This window comes from Paramisgurnus dabryanus, chromosome 7 (genome assembly GCF_030506205.2).
Source record: "Paramisgurnus dabryanus chromosome 7, PD_genome_1.1, whole genome shotgun sequence".
Taxonomy (NCBI): Eukaryota; Metazoa; Chordata; class Actinopteri; order Cypriniformes; family Cobitidae; genus Paramisgurnus; species Paramisgurnus dabryanus.
In genome coordinates, this window is record NC_133343.1 from 7839756 (window position 1) to 7856272 (window position 16517).

At 37.2% G+C, this 16517-nt stretch overlaps 2 protein-coding genes across 2 annotated transcripts; both read right to left on the minus strand.

Annotated features, from left to right (window-relative positions):
* Window positions 1-287: 287 nt before the first annotated feature.
* chrna1 (cholinergic receptor, nicotinic, alpha 1 (muscle)) lies at window positions 288-9081 on the minus strand. Its single transcript, XM_065240254.2, has 9 exons — window positions 8923-9081; window positions 6905-7047; window positions 6409-6453; window positions 2676-2785; window positions 2390-2585; window positions 2063-2300; window positions 1609-1832; window positions 1266-1505; window positions 288-1139 (listed from the first exon to the last, which is right to left on the minus strand). Exons 1-9 carry the CDS (start codon window positions 8969-8971, stop codon window positions 1011-1013), a joined length of 1374 nt encoding a protein of 457 aa, XP_065096326.1. The 5' UTR covers window positions 8972-9081; the 3' UTR covers window positions 288-1010.
* A 4261-nt stretch (window positions 9082-13342) lies between these two features.
* Window positions 13343-16430, minus strand: atp5mc3b (ATP synthase membrane subunit c locus 3b). Its single transcript, XM_065240248.2, has 5 exons — window positions 16354-16430; window positions 16056-16143; window positions 15266-15343; window positions 14116-14306; window positions 13343-13638 (listed from the first exon to the last, which is right to left on the minus strand). The coding sequence occupies exons 2-5, from the start codon at window positions 16092-16094 to the stop codon at window positions 13524-13526; spliced, it is 423 nt and encodes a 140-aa protein (XP_065096320.1). The 5' UTR covers window positions 16095-16143; window positions 16354-16430; the 3' UTR covers window positions 13343-13523.
* Between the last annotated feature and the right edge of the window lie 87 nt (window positions 16431-16517).

The window sequence follows — 16517 nt, forward strand, 5'->3', positions numbered from 1 at the left end:
ACAGAGAGAGACTGACACATCTGTCATGTGTGTACAGTGTGTGACAGAAAGCCGAGCTCATTGTAACTTACATGTGTGGAAAAACAGACGCGTGAAATTTAAACTGATTCACGTGCACTGTACTGCTGATGAAAGAAAGTGTGTGCGTGTATAAGAAATGCATAAATATTATTTTTAGCTATTATATTTTTTACACCTGTTTGATTATTCATAAACACCTCTTAAACTAAACTTGAATCATTATTTGTAGCAATCTGTTCTGTACAAAAAAGGACACAAAGTGTGAGAAAAACATTCTATTAATTTTTTTTATTTACCGTAGTTATTTTTTTTAAATGTGCTGTTTTTACAAACCAAACAACCAAATACATATTCATTTGATTTTCTAAATGTTTATCCATTCAAGTGGGGTGATCCCAGATAAACTGACTGTCATCTCAATGTCAAAAAGTTTTCCAAATGACCTAATCCCCCTTCAGATTACCAAACAACGGAAACCACTGACTAAAATCGGTGACAGCCAACATTGAAACACTGGAAAATTTTCTAACAAATAAAATTTCATATCTAAATAAAATATAAGTGATGTCACACATAAATAATGCCTCACACATTTTATAACTGTGCTGTAATGTCACCAAAAAGAAAATAATAATTGTTATTCAAACAGAATTCATTTTCCCAAACTTAAAACATTGTCAAGCTGAACATTGTATTGTTTAGATAGTGGAGATTATTTATAATAAATAAAATAAAATCAAACATGTCACCTTTAAGGCATAAATATGCATACAGTATACCGACAAACTTGGAGGGAGTAATGCAGCAACTGTAATACAGAAATAATGTACAAGAGCAGTACAGGAAAGTATTTTCCGGTTGTTTACTAAGCCCTCTGTTCCATTAACATCTGGTCTGAGCAGGCAACCCCTCTGCTACAGCTCAGCAGAATCGCGAGACAAGGCTGGAGTTTCACTCCGGTCCGTGGCTTCATCCGGGCCTTGGTGCTCTCACAGCATGCTGAGCTCAATCAGCCGTCCGGCAAACACACCAAGTGTGCCGATAATACACACAGCCATGAACACGCACAGAAGAATGTGATCCAGCACCATGGCGACAAACTTCCACTCCTCAGCAGCCTGTAAAACACAAAAACACAATACGAAAGTAAAGAGGAAGCTGAATAAAATTAGTCAGGCGAGAGAGTAATGCAGGGGAAATATGCAGAGCAGAGACAGATAAGGAGAGGGACGAAATGGTCTCACGTTGTTAGACTCCTCGTCGCTTTTCATGGTGTCAGCGATGTATTTGACACCCTCGATGGCGCTACGCACGTCTGGATTTTTGGTTATGGGAGAGTGGTAGGTGACGGAAGCTGGCATTGGTTTTCCTGAAATGTCAGAGATGTCAAAATCGGTGAGATAGAGGCGCTTATCCTGGCGTTCCTGTGATGGTCGCTTCATGGTGGAGAAAAACATCAGGTTTGGAATGGTGTCTATGAAGATCTGTCGAGAAGATGAGATACAAGGTCAACATGCAAGTCTAGTATGAGGGGCACATAAAGGATCCAAAAAGGTTTTTTTTCAATTATGCACACTCCATACATACCTTGCGGACCCAGGCTGGCATGGTGTGTGTGCTGGGCGAGCGATGATGTGTGTTGATGACAATCACCGTGATGATGATGGAAGCGATGACAAAGATCATGGTGAAGAGCATGTATTTGCCAATAAGTGGAACGGCGCTGGACGTGGAGGGGATCAGCTCGACAATAACCAGCAAGAAGACAGTAAGAGAAAGCAGGACGGAGATGCTGAGGGTCATCTTCTCACCTGCATGTAAACACATGAGTCAGGGCAAAGGCACATCATATAGGAGCACGTGTAAAAGTTACTAGATCTTTACAATTTATAATTAATCTGTGCAAATCAAGTGCACAATGCTAGGATGCTGTGATAGGTTGGCAGGTGTTTATATGTGGTTTTTAGGTTGTTCTGGGTGGTTGTTTACTCCTTATATTTAATATTATGATCCCTAAACATGGCCATTCACATTGGATTACCAGAGTCGGTGGGTAGGTAGAACACAAGCCCAGTGAGAAAGGAGAACAGCATGCAGGGGATGATGACGTTTACGATGAAGTAGAGTGGAAGGCGGAGCATGAGGAAGTGATAGGTGATGTCTAGGTAGGGCGTATCCGGACAGCAGGCATAATACACCCAGTGTTTCCAGCTCCTGTAATCCTTCATCACCCATTCTCCGCTCTCCATGAAGTTACTGAGATCGGGCCTATCACTGTCCTACAGACACAAATGTGCAAAGAATGCTTCAGAATAGATACATACGGGTGATTATAGAATTCAAGGATCAGGTGTGATGTCAAGTTTACCGGGTTGATGATGACCAGGTTGCCATCGTAGGTCCACGTCCCAAGTTTCATGCTGCAGTTCTGCAGGTCGAAAGGGAAGTGAAGGACCACAATCTCACAGTAGCTCTTGAAGATGGCTGGAGGGGTCCATGTTATCATACCTGTGTGCTCAAGCAAGACCTTTGTCTCGTGGACGATGGCGAAGTCTCCATCAGCACTGTGCGCACATGAACATACACACCCATGTATAGATATAATGAGATACATGCATTTTTAAATTCCCAAACTTATAAAGAGAGGCACATACTTGTTGTAAAGAACTAAATCAGGTTTCCAGATGTCAGTGGAGGGAATTCGGATCTTTCTGATACCACCATAATCATCAGGATTCCATTGCAGATTCACATCTTTCCATTGCTAAATACAGCATGGGAAAAGAAATGAAGAATTTTGAGAGAGTAACAAAACTCAAAGTATACAGTGAGGAAAATAAGTATTTGAACACCCTGCTATTTTGCAAGTTCTCCCACTTAGAAATCATGGAGGGGTCTGAAATTGTCATCGTAGGTGCATGTCCACTGTGAGAGACATAGTCTAAAAAAATCCAGAAATCACAATGTATGATTTTTGTAACTATTTATTTGTATGACACAGCTGCAAATAAGCAAAAGTTACCTGTAGTTTTTCACCAGGTTTGCACACACTGCAGGAGGGATTTTGGCCCACTCCTCCACACAGATCTTTTTTAGATTAGTCAGGTTTCTGGCCTGCTGCTGAGAAAAACGGAGTTTGAGCTCCTCCAAAGATTCTCTGTTGGGTTTAGGTCTGGAGACTGGCTAGGCCACGCCAGAACCTTGATATGCTCCTTACAGGGTCACTCCTTTGTTATCCTGGCTGTGTGCTTCGGGTCATTGTCATGTTGGAAGACCCAGCCTTAACCCATATTCAATGCTCTAACTGAGGGAAGGAGGTTGTTCCCAAAATCTCACAATACATGGCCCCAGTCATCCTCTCCTTAATGCAAAGCAGTCTCCCTGACCCATGTGCAGAAAAACACCCCCAAAGCATGATACTACCACCCCCATGCTCACAGTAGGGATGGTGTTCTTGGGATGGTACTCATCATTCTTCTACCTCCAAACACGTTTAGTGGAATTATGGCCAAAAAGTTATATTTTGATCTCATCTGACCATCTGACCACATAACTTTCTCCCATGACTCATCTGATCATCCAAATGGTCATTGGCAAACTTAAGATGGGCCTGGACATGTGCTGGTTTAAGCAGGGGAACCTTTCGTGACATGCATGATTTCAAACCATGACGTCTTAGTGTATTACCAACAGTAAGCTTGGAAACTGTGGTCTCAGCTCTTTTCAGGTCATTGACCAGCTCCTCCTGTGTAGTTCTGGGCTGATTTCCCACCTTTCTTAGGATCACTGAGACCCTACGAGGTGAGATCTTGCATGGAGCCCCAGTTCGAGGGAGATTGACAGTCATGTTTAGCTTCTTCCATTTTCTAATGACTGCTCCAACAGTGGACCTTTTTTCACCAAGCTGCTTGGCAATTTCCCCAAAGCCCTTTCCAGCCTTGTGGAGGTGTACAATTTTGTCTCTAGTGTCTTTGGACTAGTGATGGGTCGTTCGCGAACGCCGGCTCTAAGAGCTGATTCTTTGTAGCGAACGAGCAGAGCCGAATCTTCAGACGCAGGCAGGGGAGCCGGCTCTTCTAAGGGAGCCGAGCCAGAAGAGCCGAATCTATGAAAAGAGCCGGACTGCCATCACTAAAATGTAGAGCCGGAGCTTGAGCCGAAAGACTCGAATCAATGGAAAGAGCCGGACTGCCCATCACTACTTTGGACAGCTCTTTGATCTTGGCCATGTTGGTAGTTGGATTCTTACTGATTGTATGGGGTGGACAGGTGTCTTTATGTAGCTAACAACCTCAAACAGGTGCATCTAATTTAGGATAATAAATGGAGTGGAGGTGGACATTTTTAAGGCAGACTAACAGGTTTTTAGAGGGTCAGAATTCTAGCTGATAGACAGGTGTTCAAATACTTATTTGCAGCTGTATCATACAAATAAATAGTTTAAAAAATCATACATTGTGATTTCTGGATTTTTTTTAGATTATGTCTCTCACAGTGGAAATGCACCTACGATGACAATTTCAGACCCCTCCATGATTTCTAAGTGGGAGAACTTGCAAAACAGCAGGGTGTTCAAATACTTATTTTCCTCACTGTATGTCTCTTGACTGTCTTCATAATTTAGAAAAAAGAAAAAGGAATGCTTCTCTGGGTCAAAATTATATAAATAATGTATAAACAATCCAGGGTGCTCTTCAAAAAAGGGCCTATAATAACATTAAGAAAATAGAAAAAATAGGCCCATGGCATGTAGCTATTTTTGATTAAAGGCTTTTATATATGTATCAGGAGTGCCTAATTTTTCTATTTTCTTAATGTCTTCATAATTTTTTTTTATTCATACAGTAGCAAGCAAAATATATAAACCTTTTGGAATTTAATGGTTTTCTGAAAAATGAAAAATCATTAAATGTAATCTGATCCCTCTATGTTTATGGCGTTTTCATCACATTACGTTTATAATTTATTTAGAAAAAATAGTCTATATAAAATAATTCTAATAGTCTATATTTTACAAATAACTTAAACTATGTTAAAATAAATGTTACTGGAATAATTTGAGTAATGTTCCATTTGCATATAACGTGTTGTCTTTCTTAACGCCGTAATGCACCTTCGCAAGAAGCGGAAAACCGATCCCTGAGCGATCGATCGCAAATAATTCAGCACCTTCACTTGGGACAGCGCCATTGTTACGTCGAACTTGGAGGCAGCGTGTTAAGAAGCTTCCTAAGGGACACTTCGGGAACACACTTAGGAACATAAACAACTTTGGTAAGATATATCTTTTTGAGTATATATATCTTTCTTAGCGCGCTAAGAGTGAGCGTTATCGGGGAACCGGGCCTTGATCTTTCATGTCTTTACTGAACACACTCATTCAAAATTCAAAATGGCAGTGGAAAAACTAAGTGAACCCTTAGAATTAATAACTGGTCGACCAACAAAAAGGCAGATTTCGTTTTTTTAAGCCATTCTGTTGTGGACTTTCTCCGGTGTTTTGGGTCGCTGTCCTGTTGCATCACCCACCTTCTACACAGTTTCAGCTGACGTACAGACATTCTCACATTATCCTGAAGAATTGTCTGATATACTTGGGAATTCATCTTCCCCTCAATGATTGCAAGCTGGCCCTGATGCAGCAAAGCATGCCCAAATCATAATGTTTCCTCCACCATACTTTACAGTTGGGATGATACGCCAGATGTAGTGATGAGTTTTTTTTCTAAATAGTTCAATCTTAGTTCATCAGTCCACAAAACATTATGTCAATACCGCTGTGGAGTGTCAATGTGCTCTTTTGCAAACTTCAGGCATGTAGCAATGTTATTTTAGTAAGCAGTGGCTTCCTTTGTGGTGTCCTGACTAAACCTGACTCCAATTACCTTTTTTGAGGTCATTAACTCAAGGGTTCACATACTTTTTCCACAAGCAGCACTATCAGTTTTTTAGGTTGTTCTTAATAAAGACATGAACGATCAGAATTTTTTGTTATTATTTTTAGATACATTATGTTTGTCAATACCCTTGACTTAGATGAAGATCACATTTTATGACAAATTTATTCAGAAAACTATGAAATTTCCAAAAGGTTCACATACTTTTCTTGCCACTGTATATCTTAATTATGGTCCATGGGGCCGATGGCACTTCTTATCTATGTATGTGTGCTTTATCTGCTCATTGGGCTTTCTGCTAATATGCTGATATTTACAATCAGGCAGATTAAATATGTTAGACATCAAAAAAGTGGCCATCTGTGGGTGTTTACAACTAAATTTGAGAACCACTTATCTGGATTGCTCGTCCACAGTAAACATCCCGATCAAGTTGTGACATTTTATGATTTTACTCTAACAGGAACACAAACACCAGCTGAAACCACACCTGCTTTAGTCGAACATTACTGGAGACAATCTGATTCACTTCATCCTGTTAATTAAAAAGATAGGGAAGATGTTAGAAAAATAAAAAGAGTAGGATAGCAGATGTGTTCATGTGTTAGCAACCCTGTAAACAATTAGCTGTAGTTATGTTTGCCAGTTACTTACTGTAGATTTAAACTCATGTTATTTACTAGCAACAAAGTTAAATTAACAATAAACATTTACTTTATCTTTACAGAATTAAACTAAATTGAAATGCCGCTATCGGCTTTGCGATTCAGAATTGTTATCGGGCATTATTAGTGTGTATCTGCGTTTATCGTCCCATCCCTGTCCCACATACTCAATATTACCGTTGTGCAATTCAAAAGAAAACCTAAGGCAATGTTGGGGCATGGGGGGCCCAGATCCTTTTCCAAGGGCCCCCAAAATGGTAAACACAGCACTGACTATATATCTATGATTCAATACTGGGGATATAAAGAGACAGAATTTACCACACTGATGAGCTGGATGAGTTGTAGTCCCACAGTTACCACTACTGGATCTTTAAAATGGCTGACCGGACGAACAACCTTGTTATATCCAGTAAATAAAGTCTTTACTAATCTGGTCTCATCTGACGAGCACAATCCTGGTCCTGCAACACAGACACTGCTCAGTTGCTATGTGAGAAAAAGTTATCACCCCACTCTTATTACTCACACACAAACACGCACTATACTGAAACACACTCAGGATTAAAGCTGATGGAGACTAACAACTGCATGTGACACTTGTGCACACACACAAGGACATACATAGTCACAAAGACTGGAGTTTGTGATACATCAGTACTCCGTTTTTACAAAAACAATATCAAATTTGATAATAAATGTAATTATCAGTGTTGAGGAAAGTTACTTTTAAAAGTAATGCATTATAATATTAAGTTACTCCCTAAAAAAGTAACTAATTGCGATACTTAGTTACTTTTTATGGAAAGTAATACTTATGTTACTTTTAAGTTACTTTTGTGATACTTTTTCTTATTCTGATTCAAACTGTTTCCACTAAGGCGCGCACGCATGAGAGTGCGTAATTCTACATGACTATGTTCAGTTTAATTCAGTACCTTTTTTATCAAATTAATTCAACTGAAAAGTAACTCGCATTACTTTTTACAAAAAGTAACTGATATATTTATGTGTACATTTATAAAGTAAAGTTACTTTACTCGTTACTTCAGAAAAGTTATATTATTACGTAATGCACGTTACTTGTAATGCGTTACCCCCAACACAAAACTGTACCTTTTCTGTCACTGGGGTGGTACCCCCAAAAGTTACCTTTATGAGTACATCATATTGAAATGGTGTACTTATTTAGGTAAAATATTATACCCTAAAGACCTATTGTGTACCTTTTGAACAATTTTGTACCAGTTTAATGTTAGGGGTACAAACTGAACCTTTATAGGTCCTTAGTATAGTACAACGTTGTTTTATGTTTAGTATACCTGTAAAGGTACAAAACATAACCTTAGGGTACCACCCCAGCGACAGAAAGGTACAGTTTTTAAACATTTTTTCTAACAGTGTAAGATCTCTTTGCGCATCATGCAAATCATAACACAGGGCCATTAAAAAAACGAAATAAGCACTGATAATTTGATTTCGTTTGTGTCAAACAGATCTCACAGGTGGGTGAGTGAGGTCATGAACAGATACACCTGTTATATAGATAGAGAAATCAAAGGAGGTGCTAGTTCCTGTTTAAGTTTGACCCCAACTGGCAGCACAGTATCATTTCACCCTTCATAAACTTTATACAGCATTTACTTTTACTAATTTAGAATTTACTATAGTACAATTACTAGTTTTTGAATCGTACCATAATGTAAAATAAATAATATTACAGTATTTATTAGATTTTCTGTTTACTTGCATTCTATAGTATACTGAACTGAAGTAGGCCTATTAACATGGTAATTGCAATAATATACTACAGTGTTTTACAATATTTTTATGTAAAAGAGGTCATGTATAAATGCAAGAGAAACGTCATATAAACATTTAACCAGAAATAGCAGATTACAGGCCACTGACCGACAGATGACATATATTGGCCACAAACAAACCCCTTGAATGAAACCGACAGGCCGCGCACTTGCACCTGTCAATCAAAAAGGACGCGTAGTGCGCATACCACTTACAGTAACCCACATAACTTTAAAAAGCTTTTAAGCGTTATAAACTTTGTAAGCAGCAAAGATAAACAGCATTTAAACATTTTGTCAACCTCCGTCTGAAAATAAGTTTATAGTGTCTCAAAAAACGTTGGGTGACAAAATACTCTTGCTGAGGTAACAATTATTAGGTATACGTATGCACTCTGCCCCGCAATGTTTGTTCTTTTTATACACAGTTGACTTTAAATACGCGTTAATATGCATGGTAATTTTAAAGTGTTTGTTGTCTATTTAATAGATATTCATATATTATACAATCATATTAGAAAGAACGCAGTTACTCACCAAATAGAGAAAGTAAAAATATTTGAATAATCAAAATATAGTAATTCATTTTGCTGGTTATGAGCGTGAGACGTCCGTGCTGTAGACTGGACGAAATGGTCAAGTGATCCCGTAACACTTTTGTTAAACATGCATGTGGCTCGAGCTTGCAGCTGTCAAGAGAAAAACATTGCAGCACGTGCAGGGTTTATACAGTGTTTTAAAGCTGCAGTAGCACGTGTCTGCTAAATGACTTGGAAGTCATTTTGATATTTGATTGCGCCTGTGTATACCCCAGTATTATTATACATTTTATCTTGAAAATCTGGAAAGCCGGGTAGTTTTTAGATGATTAGCATTCTAGTGCCGCCCCCTAGCAGCTAATCGAGATAATTACACTCAGCTCTCGTACGCAACAAACCTATATCTAACCATTCATGAAAGTTGTCTAAAATTTTAAACAATACTCGTTCTTTTTTAGGACAACTTTGAAAAACGTTTTTGACTAGTGTATATGTATTTTGCGTAATTATCCTACTTACTACTACATTATTTTCCCATGACTGAAATGAGAAAGGTTCGACATTTTTTAGAGCTGCGCAGACCGATCAGCGTGTGACATCAGAGTACCGCGAGAGCGATTCGAACGCTGCTTCCTATTTTACACTTTCTATGAATGTCCCTACTCAATTCTGTTGGTACAAGATGTCACAATTTTTAAGTGTTAAATTGAACTGCAATCTAAATTTATCTTCATGACTTTTCCGAAGGAAAAATGTTTGTTATTGATTTATTTTTGCTATTAGGTGTATGTTATATTCACCAGGTCAAATGGAGTAACTCAGAACCCAACTTTTCTGAGAATTAGAGCTTGACATTAACTTTCTGCTCACCAGCCAAAGTGGCTGGTTGTTCTCAAAAGTAACTAGCCACTCAGCATTTTCACTGGCCAAAATTTTGTTGTTGGTAAAATACATTTTGGTTTTCTTTGGCATCCTTAAATGACTTTAGTTTAGATGCAGATTCACTTTCAAATGCAGACAGACAACCCCAAATTAAGACTACATTTATTAGCTGGCATATACCAGGTATATCAGTATAGATCATATCATATATTTAGGTGCATGAAAACATGCTATTAAATAGATTAACCTCTAATGAATATATTAAAAGTGAAGCAGGGGTGTAGAAGTTTAACTGAAAAGATTAACACAAAAACCCTATACAAACACTTTAACCCTTTAACTTTGGGGGGGGGGGTGATTTGCACCTTCAAATTAATAACTTTTGGCTTAGAAGCAAAATCCTGGTCTCTCTTTAAAGAAGACACGTTAAAGTGTCTTTTTTAAAAGGAAAGTTTTTGTTATTAGGAAAAGTTTTTGTTTATCTGTCAGTGGTGTCAAATTGTGGAATAAGCTGAATAATGAGTAAAAGCAATGTACAAACATATTACACGCTTAGAGAGGATTTACACATCTTTGTGCATTAAGCTTTTAACACATTATGTGTCAGTTGTGTTAAAATGTGTTGTTTCAATAATAAACAACATCAACAATCATCTCTGGTGGATTCTGGGACAACGCATTTAGGGTGTTAAACTTATGTGTATAATGTAATGTATGTTTAATATATGTATGTAAGTAGAACTTTTGAATATGGAGATTTATAAATTATAAATTTAAACATTGAGTAAAGTAGGGTTTTAAAGTGGTAGGAGTACATACCATATGTAAAAATTCCTAATGTAAATTGAGATTTTATTTCTCTATTATTTATATTTTGTAATTGCATTTACATGTTCAAAATAAAAAATAAAGTTTTTTTACGTTTTTGGAGTTGTGAATATAAAAAATAGTAAAGTAATAAAGTATATTAACCTCTTCAACCCTGAGGACCCTGTCCCGGGTCCAGAATTTCGTATTTTGACTTAATATAAAATATTCTTTTAATCTTTGATGCTCCGTCATGGACCCCAGTAACACACATGAGATACTGTTTGAAAGCTTAGAGTCTCTACTTTCTGCAGATATGCATCACTTTGACATATCTTTTACTGTAAGAAAGTTATTTACACTTAATTTACACTATCACCCCCCCAATATTTTATTATATCATTTAATATTTACATATTTCATATTTTTTAAAAATGACAAACATGGGCAAGTCTTATATCAAATGAAAGCTCTCACTCTCGGGAATAAGACTACAGCATTATTTTTGTTCTATTATCAACACATATCCAACAATCGCTGAATGAATAATAAGGTAAAAAATGGTCTTTTGTAAACATATGGGAAACTTGAGTGTGGACTGCCTCAGATAGCACATATAGCCACAAATGATACACCATCTTTTATTTTAGGTCCTACTCTAAACAATGAGTCCATTCACAGCATTTTCTTTGGTTGTGTGCATATATAATCCCTTGCTATTTATTATATGTGCAAAACAAAAAATTAATATTTATATGAAAAATTTATTTTCACACCCTTTAGTAAAATGAGAATAACTTTTGAATGCGACATGCTAAAGAGTTCATTCTTTTTTTGGGTGTTTACTGTCTGCTGCTGCTAACAACCAGAACTGTCTGCAGTCTGCTAGAGCACACAGAACCAGAGTTATACACTATCAAAGACAGTGTTTACAACATAAAAAAGAAAATTTGGTGTTTCATCATATGAAAAACAACATAAATAACAATATTTGTCACAAACAGCAGCTTTTTATGTAACTTCAAAGGGTTTTCTTTAAAATGATATAAAGAAATTGCATTTATTCCACTGTATGTGGTTATGGGAGCACTTCAAATGTTTTTAGGCAGAAATTGTATACAAAAAGGGTATTATTCCTCCCTTCAGTTGGAGTAAAATAACTTTTGCATAGATTATGATAGAGAAAAAATTCCTTTTTCCTCGGTAAGCTGACAATTGCTGGAATCAAACAAAACTGACTGCAGGGACCTGAGATACCCAGGGCCAGAGTTATATACTTTCAAATAAAAACTTTAGAAAAAAACATCAAAAAGCGCCTATTTATTTTTGTGTTTATTAGAGGACTGATATGACATACAACCATGTTGAGCACTTTTAACAGTGTTTTATGTAATTTCAAAGGGTTACCTGTAAAATGATACCAAACTTTTGTATGTAAACCTCTGCATGTGGGTATGGGATGCTTTTGAAATTGGGTAGGCCAAATCTAGGCGAAAATCCCCAAAATAGCTTCAGGGTGTAAGAAGTTAACAAAAAAAAAAAGAAAATGGTTACACCCAAAGCCACAAGCTTCTACTATAAAATACATTCTTAGAGCTTAATAATATGTAGGTTGTCAACAAAAAAATTCAGATTCATTTGACGAATACTAGAAATATGAATGAATTATGAATGTATTCCTATATGGTCAGTGATATTAAACAAAATGACTGTCACTATACAATTTCTTTTATCAAATGGCCTTGATATATTAAAACTACATTCTTAAAGCTTTCAAACAATATATAGTTTGTGAAGATTATTTCCGGTTTATAGGATATTTTCAAAAGAAAAATATGGATATTCACAAAAAACATAATACTTTAGAAAACCTTTTTGCAAAATTGTGATAAATATGACAACTACATCATTAGAGCTTTTCAACTATATAGTTCGTCAAGATTAGTGTAGGTTTAGACTAAATTTTTCTTTTAATATGTAATGCCAAACATCCCGGTTAAAGTATAATCTTGTTAATTCACCTTCAACAGTTTTTAACATAGTTCAGCAGATCAAACATGAAAAACATTCTTTTAGGACCATCTGTGATTTTCTATTACCTCATTCCATTTATGGTTCGAAAATCTTGTTCAGGTCTTCTAAATGTCCACACAATTTAGGTAGCACAGATGCAAAAAAGCATCCTCACAATGTAACAAGAACCTGTTATTTTACCCAGAGTTTTAAGAGTTTTTTTTCTATCGACAGCTAAAATTACAATAAAGCGATAACTCACCCAAAAAGGATAATTCTGTTATGTACTCACCCTCATGTTTCAAATCTGTATTAATTTATTTGTACTAGTAAACAAAAAGATATTTTTAGCCATGTTTGTAACCGAAACGTTTTTGAGAACCATTGACTTCCACAGTAGTATTTTTTTTCTGCTATGACAGTCAACGGTGCTTCGTTTCCTTGTTTCATTACAAATATCTTCTTGCATTTTCAGCAGAACAAAGACATAAAAACATGAGGGTGAGTTAATTTTGAGTGAACTATTCCCTTAAGCCTAAAACTCAAACGGAAAAGTGATTAAGAAAACACAACTAACATAGATAAAGGTGAACAATTAGGTAGCATTTTAAGTTGGACCAGTGTCGAAATGTAACATTAGAAAAGCAAAATCAATATAAAAAAGGTTAACCATTTTCAACTGGTGCAGGATTTTACACACCCACAAAAATCAAACATTTTAAATAGTGAAATACATGTATTTATTCTGTAACTTGATACATTTTTACAATACATGTTTTTACCTTCTCAGCCTTCAACAAAAACTTGGAAAATGTACAATTTTAATGACACCAACACAACTTTTGGTAGCCAGTGTAAAATGCGTGTCGTCACAGCTGTGGGTGGACGGAGCAGTATTTACATGGCAAACAGAATGAGGAAAGCCACCATCAAACAGAAGAGACCCATAGCCTCAGACAGGGCAAACCCCAAGATAGCGTATGAGAACAACTGTTGTTTCAGAGATGGGTTCCTGTGGAAGAGAAATACAAGACAGAGGTCACTTATCACGGAATTCTTGAAGGGAACTGGCCATGTGAGATGAGTCACAAGGGCAAGGTATGCAAGGTAGGATGTGCTATTTTTAAGTTTCCTTTTCACATTTATATTTTCATATTAGTTGATGAACTCTCAACAGCGAAACATTAAGAAAACAGCATTATCCTTCAAGCAAGGCTGGTAATGGTAACCTCTCTGTTGAGAGAGCAGTGGTTCTCAAACTGGGGGGGTGACAGAAGATTGTGTCCAGTTTTATAACATTTTAATAAATACATAAATTTATCAACAGCACTACATTAAATTATACAATGTATTTTTTAATCCAAATGATAATTTTGCTATTTTTTGTGTGATCAATTTTCTTTGGGGGGCATGAAGGGATGCACCCTACACAAGGGTGGGGGGCGCACGCACATAAGTTTGAGAACCACGGTGATAGATTCCAGTCTACCTGGCATATCCGATAATGAGGCTGCCGAACACAGTTCCAATTCCAGCTCCTGATCCTGCCACTCCGACGGTAGCAGCACCAGCGCCGATGAACTTGGCAGCTGTGTCGATGTCACGGCTTATTGCGCTTGTCTGAAAACCCCGCACTGCAACCTGGGAAAGGGCGGACTGTGGCAGGAAGGCTGGGCTGGCCTGTAGTAAAATAGCAACAAGTTCACAATACAAGCATGTGTATAATAAAGTCACGCACCACAAAGCTACATGAACTAGACTTTTAATTAAACAAAAAAAAGTAATAATTGCTAGAGTTCATCTATTTAAAAAGCAGCCAATACAACAGATATTAACTCTTTCCTCTCAAATAAAGATTTATCTCGTCAATTAAAAGAAAACGCTTCTCTGCCAATGACTATTTTTGGAGGAGCAATCCATATTTCCGCCATTATCCACTAGGTGGCACTCTTACCCAACTTATAAAACACTGAAGCATCCACTGATCCAAAAACAGTAAAAACTCCATGTATGTTTTGATCATAGTTCTACATTTGATCTCTAACAAAAGTCCTTTACAAAAAATGCAATTGTCTCAGATTTTTTATCAAAATATGTCATTTTTAACTCTTTCCCCGCCATTGACGAGATATCTCGTCAATTAAGAGAAAACGCTTCCCCGCCAATGACGAGATTTTCCTTCTTTCCGCAATACCGCTATTATCCACCAGGTGGCGCCCTTCCGCAACTTTTTAAACCCAGAAGTATTGCCCTATGGCAAGCTGTCTGTTTTAAAGATCGCTCTGAATGGGATCTTTATGAAAAGTCCGTCACAAAAATGGAATTATCTCTGCTTTTTGCTCAAAATATGGTGTTTTTGCGCGAGTTAAGAGTTAAGAAACCTATCCATATTTGAGAGGTGAAAACAAGAGAACAAATGAAGATGGGATTAAACTTTTTTGTTTGAAAGCAGAGGGTCTGTTCTTTTGTTTGACCCATTGAATGTTTTCATACTTAAAAAAACATTTTTCTGAAAGGCATTAATCTTTGTGGAAATCAAAAAAAATGGCAACTTTTTTCAAAAACGCTGGCGGGGAAACTTTGTCTAGTCTAAAATAAGCCAATGCTTTACGTTACTTTAGAGAAAACCATGGGCTCACCTCTGCAGTGTTGACATCTGGCCTGGAGAGCACGGTGGCAGAGAGTGGTCTGTACAGCGCCCTTGAGCCACAGCGGACCTTAGAAAAGATAAATTAAAGATGACGATTAACACGACGAAACCGCATAAAAAATCTACTTTGCCTTCATTGTGTGCTATACGGAATAAAACAAGTCAACTATTGCATAATCAACAACACTAGAATGAAGTGGGTGGCAACGCATTCAAACCCACACATTTAAGTTTAAAACTACATTTTTAAAACATAGCTCTTTAGCATTTACCAACCATTAATCAAATTGTCATGATCACAAAAACACATTTGAATGAATAAGTGTTAAAACATCCACTTCACTGTCAAAGGACCCCAACAAACCAGGACATGACCAAAGAGGCCTGGGTAAACCAGAACTAACTTTATCCTAAAGCTGGACTTATAGATTTATTATGAGCTCTGCTTATGTTTAACATCTTAGAAGTTATGTTTCACTGATGGTTTGTTGTCAGATTTCTATAATGACCTTGACTTCAGTGGAACAGCCATTCAGATGTTAGCATTAGCAACCCAGCAAACATCAACGGTCCAATGACATTTTCAAGCACAATGACACACAGACAAACGAATTGTGCAATAATTTCTGGTTTTGATGCATACAGGCAAAGCATGCACATGAAGTCAAACACACCAGGCCTTTAGCACCCTCCCAAATTTGCAATACAAGGAAGCGCAATACCTCAGCTGCGCATTTTCGTTGCATTAAATCTGTAAATGTTCTCATACGTATACTCACCAGTGCGGGTGTGGAAACGAACTTCGCACAGGCGTACATGTTTAATTCAGTTCGCTGTGTATGGTGAGGAATAAACCCGCGTCTGTCTCTGTGAAAAAAGCCGACAGTTTAAGGTCAATGCGATATCGGCTCGTTCAGAATGCAGCTTGGAATAAATAGCTCCTCTTGATATATAAACAATAGCAGTAGAGTATGATATAACGCAAATAATTTAAATAATTTAATCTAAAGTGTAACGATGGTAAAAGATTGTAATGATTTAGCTTCACCGGCTCCCGTGTAGCTCTCCTTCACTTACCCGGCTGCAGAGGTCGAACCGCTCAGGAGCTACTGCGCATGCCCGATCCTCTATTTAATGAAGAACCCGGATGTGCGTCTGACGCGTTCGCGTTCAAGGTCATTCGATAGTGCTTTATTTAAACAGAAGCAGACACAGAGGACAAAGAAACGTAAAACTTTTAC